The sequence below is a fragment of the Coffea arabica genome, chromosome 4e, assembly GCF_036785885.1.
Source record: "Coffea arabica cultivar ET-39 chromosome 4e, Coffea Arabica ET-39 HiFi, whole genome shotgun sequence".
Lineage (NCBI taxonomy): Eukaryota > Viridiplantae > Streptophyta > Magnoliopsida > Gentianales > Rubiaceae > Coffea > Coffea arabica.
In genome coordinates this window covers 15822763-15829863 of record NC_092317.1, presented here as the reverse complement: position 1 = coordinate 15829863, position 7101 = coordinate 15822763, and the positions used below count along the sequence as shown (strand labels likewise).

At 38.0% G+C, this 7101-nt stretch overlaps 1 protein-coding gene across 1 annotated transcript; it reads left to right on the top strand.

Moving 5' to 3' along the window:
* Positions 1 to 4882: 4882 nt before the first annotated feature.
* On the top strand, positions 4883 to 5569 carry LOC113740843 (uncharacterized mitochondrial protein AtMg00310-like). Its single transcript, XM_027268360.1, has one exon. The coding sequence runs from the start codon at positions 4883 to 4885 to the stop codon at positions 5567 to 5569; it is 687 nt and encodes a 228-aa protein (XP_027124161.1).
* Positions 5570 to 7101: the final 1532 nt, after the last annotated feature.

The following is a 7101-nucleotide window of genomic DNA, read 5'->3' as shown; positions in this document are numbered from 1 at the left end:
CCTCACATAGACGGTTTAATTACTTTAATAAAATTTAGGATATAATTGCAAAATAAAATCATAGAATAAAAAGATATACAAGATACATGTTTACATCTATAGACCAGTTAAGTTAAATGTAAATATGATGATGATCATACCATTTTCTACTTCATAAAACAAGCAACCTAATATATTTTACAATGAATGCAAAAAAAAAAAATCAATAAATTTATCCATTTTTAGAAGGCACTTGCTTCACAAGACAAGAATATCTGTATGAAAAGAAAAGTACATCATCATAGTCATGCAGACGATTAGGGGTTATGAAGCTGTGTCGGGTTAGGAGATTAATACTCACAAGTGTGGTTTTTTGGTTCATGGCAAATTGCCTAATCAGTGTGTGGCGAGGATTCGACGGGTAACGGGGTTTGGTCTTAAGTCATTTCCAGTGCGCTACCTGGGTTGTCTGCTTTTTGTGGGGCGACGGAAGAATGTATTTTTCATGGAGCTGGTGCAATCAGTCACTAGTAAAATTTTGTCGTGGAGAAATAGATTTCTGTCCAATGGGGGCCGGTTTATACTTATTAAGCATGTTCTCTCAGCGATCCCGATTCATATGCTTGCGGCTTCATGTCCCCCGAAAGGAGTCCTTGTTATGGTTGAACGTGCCATGGCAAATTTCCTTTGGGGGGAGTGGGAGGGTGGCCTCCGGTATCACTGGATCAGGTGGGAAGAGTTGTGTGCTGACTCGACTCAGGGAGGGATAGGTGTTCGTTCGTTGTTGGGGGGTCCAATTAGCGTTCTCACTCAAATTATGGTGGCAGTTCCGTACAAGTGATTGTTTATGGTCGACATTTTTGCGGGCAAAGTACTGTCGTCGGAGTCATCCATGCATGGTGGCAGTGTGGCAGGGCAGTTCATATGTGTGGCGTCGCATGCTTCAAATACGTGAGCTTTGCAGAGCAAAATCTTTGGTGGCTGGTCCGATCTGGTCAGTGTAATTTCTGGTTTGACAATTGGCTGGGGTACACTATGTGCCAGCATCTACAGAGTGTTTCAGATCATTTAGTAGCCGACTTTGTATTGAATGGATGGTGGAATTTGCCCTTGCTGCGACGTTGGGTCCCGGATGACATAGTTTCAGAGATCGTAGCCAAGTTGGCCCCCACGGGGTCCGGGACGACTGTGCAGTGTGGGCGCTGACGGAGTCCGGAGAGTTCTCGATAGCTTCCTCCTACGTGCTGTTCAGCCGGCAGACACCTTCTTCATTCATGTTTGACAGGGTATGGCATCCTTTGACGCCAACGCAGATATCTTTCTTCATGGTGCGAGTGCTACGGGATCGGTTGCCGTTGGCATCTTCGATGGAGAGGTTGCATGTGCATGGCCCGTCTAAGTGCTTTTGTTGTTCGGCCTCGCAGTCTGAGTCACTGGAGCATATCTTCGCGGAAGGAGAATTAGCTCAGTTCCTATGGACATTCTTTGGGAGGGGCGTGGGTGTGATATATAGAGGTGTAGGGGTGCGATCACGACTGGCTGGCTGGTGGGGTCATCCAAAACGGAGCTCTCGTCTGGATTCTTTACACACAGTGCTGTCTAGTATAATCTGCTGGCATATCTGGCTAGCACGAAATCTTGCAACCTTTGAAGGACAGCGCCTGCGTAATCAGACCGTCGGGGATCGTATCCTGGCAGATGTGGTGGGGCTTTTTGGCGGGAGGTATGTGGGGGAGACTGTTGGGCTTGGCTCCTGGGTGGCATTCTACTCCAGTATCTCTGACTGGAGGCCTCGATATTCCCATAGACTTGTCCGCTGGGAGTTTCTGGCCCAGGGGGAGTTCAAATTAAATACGGATGGTTGTTCGTTAGGCAATCCGGGCCCTAGTGGTGGGGGTGGTGTGCTCAGGGATTCGACCGGTGCGATGCTGTTTGGTTTTTCTATCCTGCTTGGTGAGCTGACAGGTACACAAGCGGAGATCAAGGCTTTGATATTTGGTATGCAACAATGTCTCCTTAGGGGATTCTCGAGGATTCAGGTGGAGGTGGACTCTCTCGTGTTAGTCAACATACTACTACATAAGATGAGGTGTCCGTGGCTAATTCGGTCAGAGGTTGATGCGCTAGTTGCTATCCAAGGCTTAGAGTGGACAGTGGGGCATTGCTATCGTGAGGCGAATCAGGTGGCAGATACTTTAGCCAAGGTAGGGGCACGGGCAGAGGGTATTGTCTTCTATGCATCACAGTCAGATTTTCCAAAGGTGGCAACGGGGGCCTTGAGCTTAGATAGGTTGCAGACGCCCATTATTCGTAGTAGAGTTGCCCGCAATTAATATCTTTGTAATTTTGTTTTTGGTCTCTATTAATAAAAAGGGGTGGCGTCCCTCCCCGCTTTAGGAAAAAAAAAAAAGTACATCATTATAGTACAAAATTTCCACAGGCCACATCTTATTTCTCCACTTCTACCAAAACTAAATTGCTTTTTGAGTTGATAAGTTTAAAATTGTAAAAATAAGTATAACGTTAACATCACAAATTAATCTCAAACCATAAAGAAGAAACGCCTACCAGACATAAACCTAGATATTTTATTGTAATGGATGAATTACTTAACAAGTTCAAAAATTGAATAATAGAGATTATATGTTGAGGCATCTTCTTTTAATGCATATAGGTAAAGTATAATTTTTACTAGGTTGTCAAATTAACAAGTATCAATTGATTCAACCCAACTCCTAAACTAATATTAATAACTATACATAGGGTATTTAATCTTGTCAAAATTTTATGTATAATTAAGTGAATAACTATCCAAGAAGAGTTTAGAAAAAACTACTTAAATTTATCATTGTGTTAGAATACATAACAAACAAATGTCATTGATAAACATGAAAATATGGTGCCATAAAATATTTTTCCTACAAATCAAAGGTAATACATAATGCACAACACCAAAACAATAGAAACCCAGATGGAGCGTAGGAACAAAGTAGCAATGAGATATAGAAAATTAGAATAGCTAAATAAAACTTTCAAAAACACATATGCAAAACAAATAAAAACTAGTTAGAATAAATAATGCTAATTAGATGCAAATAAAATGTGAAAAAAATTCTTCAAATGATTCCAGTAAACACCAATTTCTTACTTAGTAGTTTTTAGGCTACCTAAAGCATATATCTATCCCATACGATTTTCTACTACTAAGATGATTATACTGAGTTATTATCTTGACTTAATTTCAAATTGATATGCTTAATCATGAATAATCAAAGTTTTTGAGTAATAATTGAGTTAGGGCTGATAATTCTTAGAAATAAAAATAAATTAGGAGCTAATGAGAATATTTATACAATGTAGAATAAAATAAAGGTAATAGTAAAAAGATATAGAGATTTTGATGACAAGATTTAAACTTTTCATAAATGGACATAATCCACTCAAATATCTACAAAAAAAAAAACTCAAACTTCTTCACATGATGTGTAATTAAAGAAAAACACTAGAAGTTATTACTTGATTGATTTGCAAGAAGTATGAGAAGTTGATTAAAAATAGACATGGGTGATTTGGGAAAAAAAGTATGAAGGAAAATCCGGTCGCAAGAGGATGCTGAAAAGGTCTGGTTTTGGAGGAAAGATATAGGAGAGAGTAAGAGAGTGAACCAAGTCAAATTTTCAAATTTTGACAAATTTTTAATTTTTTTAACCTAACTTAAAACTTAACACCGAATTTTTCTGCAATTCAGGGAGTGTTTTTTTTTAAGGAGAGATTGTGGCTATAGATAAGTGCTGTTATAAATACCCTAATACAAGTCAATTATTAGCTAATACTAATTTTCTTCTAAAACTACTTAATTTTGTGTACTAAAATAGATGATAGAGATGAAGTGCCATTAAAACTACACTTTTCCTGCACTTTAAGAAAAGTACCACTAGATTCTAATAAAGGTATTTTTTTCTTGGAGTGTGGATAAAGTTCTGCAAAGTGAATCAACTTTCCCTTATTAAAAATGAGAAACCATTATTTGGAGCAAGACATTCCATACAAATAAATAATTCAACATTTAACTCAATAAAATACTCATTCAACTCCTAAAGTTGTAAATATATTATACAACAAAACATATCTACTTTCTAGTAGTGTAAGTGTGTAATATTTGAACTTTCATGCATTGACCTTTATTTGATAGCATATGTCTCACCTCTATTGAAAACTTCAGTACCATATTTGCTGCAAAATGAAATTATCTCATCTAACAACACATTCCATCCATAATCTCTCATCAACTATAATCACTATTTAGGAATTTAATCAGAATCATTGCATTCAAAACATTTTGATCTTTTTCTCTGCAATGCTAGTGATTGCTCATTTATTATCTCTAACGAAGTTTTTATAAATGCAAAGTAAATGCAAAATTAAATATTTGCACACTATCTAAAACACTATCATGTTCAACTTTTTGTTCTAAAAGTTGAAAACATCATCCACAATATATTCTAAGATATCCAATATAGTGTGAATTGACAATTGACTACATTAGCACACCATAATATGAACTCGAAAGAGTATCACCTAACCTTTTAAAACTAATTTTTTTATTCAAATCACATCCACTAATGATTTCCCCATTTTCAAGTGCTTGTTTCATCTTATCTCTTCTTTTTTCTTGCAACACATCATGTCTTTTGCATGATCCTCTGACAACTTTCGATAACAAAGAAATCAAGTTGAAAGGAGAAGTGATTGGAATGTTATTGTCTACAACAGCAATAATTGTAAGTTGAACTTGATTGTAATCTTTGGTTTCATCAGAGAAAAATGTAAAAAAATAATCTTGAACTGGTGCAACAAACAGCTAAGTCAAGCAGGAAAGGAGGTGTTGCTGAAAGCAGTAACCATGGCAATGCCAACTTATGCAATGTCATGTTTTAAGCTTCCAGTAAAGTTATGCAAAGAAATCAACGCTCTGATGGCAAGATTCTGGTGGGGGGAGGATAATGGGAGGAGGAAAATACATTGGTGTTCATGGAAAATGATGTCAACTGAAAAGAACACCGGTGGACTGGGTTTTAAAGATCTCCAAGGCTTTAATAAAGCTTTGCTAGGCAAGCAGATTTGGAGGATTCTCACATGCCTGAATCTTTTGCTTAGTAAAGTGTTGAGAGCTAAGTACTACCCCAAGACATCACCACTGAGCTGTGAAGTAAAAGGTAATGCATCATGGATATGGAAGAGTTTGATGGGAGCAAGAGATGTGGTGCAGCGTGGAGCTAGGAAAAAAATTGGAAATGGAAAGAGCACCAAAATTTGGGAAGATGCTTGGCTACTGGAAGGCAAGGAAGGCAAGGTAGAATCCCCAAAACCCCCGGATTGTAAGGTCACAAAAGTTAGTGAGCTAATATCTGGCTTTAGATGGAAATCACCACTCATTTTTAGGACCTTTAGCTCACATGAAGCTGGAAATATACTCAAAACGCCTATAAGTTTGACAAGTAGACCTGATTGCTACTTTTGGAGTCATAGCAAAAATGGACAATACGCGGTCAGGTCTGCTTATGAAGCATTGACAAAGGAGGATAAGTAGTCTAAAGCACAAGTGAGCAGATTGGGAGAAACAAGTTGGACAGGGGGAAGCGACACAATCTGGAAACAGCTATGGAAAATGAGAATAAAACACAAGCACAAGCTGTTTTTATGGAAGAGCTTGCATCAAGTTTTACTGGGAAGAGAAGCTATAGTTAGGAGAACAGGAAAGGGAGACATAATCTGTAAGCAATGTGGAGAAACCAATGAGACAGTTGAGCACATTTTCTTCCAATGCAGCAAAGCAAAGATGATATGGAATATGGCTCCATTACAGTGGGATGGACTTAATGAATACACAAGCGACTTCAGAAAGTGGTGGAGTATGCTAATGGAAGTAAAGGCTAGAAAGGATGGAATGGAACACATAGCATTAATAGTGGACATCCTTTGGCACATCTAGAAAGCCAAAAATGAAGCAGAATTTGAAGGAAAAGATAGACATCCAATGGAAGTAGTTAGAAAGGCAGTAGACGACTAGGAGGAGTATCATAAATGCCAACAGGCAGAGCAACGTATGAGCATCTCAAAAACAGAAACAGCAAACGAACAAGAGGACAGGGGGGAACCAGAGGGAAACATGCTGATCATTCGTATAAATGTGGGGCAACACATTGAAGGACAGAATATGGGAATTGGCATCACAGCAACAAATGCACTGAACCAAATTGGTGCAGCGTGGATGCTGAAGGAAAGAAGCACCGGATCAGCTGTCTTGGACAATTTGGTGGCTATACAATTGGCGCTTTGTAACCTAAAGGAACGAGGCTGGCAGAACATCCAGATTCAGACATCATGTAAGCAGATTTTAAATATGATAATCTGCCAAGTCGCAAGCAACATGCGTATAGCAGCCCACCTAGAGTACATAAATGATCTAAGCTCAATGTTTAGGACATGCTCCTTTGATAGCCAGCCTGGTAATGGTAGTACTAATACACTCAGTTATAAACTGATTAAGCAAGCAATGCACATCTATTTTGATGAGGAGTTCTTTGATCCTCAGTGTCTTAGTACACTTTTTAAAGGACAAGTTTGAGCCCTTGCTCATATATTGTAATTTTCTCTCTTAGTAGAAATAAATATTTCTATCGTTTCCGGAAAAAAGAAGAAGCAAAACAATAGACATAGAAAGTAAAAGGATTCTCTTTTAAAAACAAACTTTTGAAGCAGTTAAACTCACCCACATTCTACTCGCACCATGATAATTTTGTCCTCCACACTCAAACCAAATTTAGAAAACAATGATTCTATTGATGTCCTTAAGTGTCGAAGTAACAATATTCGTAACATGAATAATTCCAAGAAAACGCTCAACAACTATCTCAGTCTTAGTCACATAATGCAATGCAATATCAAGTTGTTCTTTTTGGGAAATTTCACATGACTCATCAACAATAATTGTAAATAATTCATTTCCAAACTCGTTTATAATAGCATTAGTAATCTCAGTAGCAATGGCATTCACACTGTCTTCCTGAATATCTGAAGAGGTCAATTGATTATTTTCTGGAACATTTCATAAAACCATAT

Bases quoted from the DNA above. Each gene is read 5' to 3' on its own strand.
- LOC113740843 (XM_027268360.1), top strand. From the start codon at position 4,883: ATGGCAATGCCAACTTATGCAATGTCATGTTTTAAGCTTCCAGTAAAG.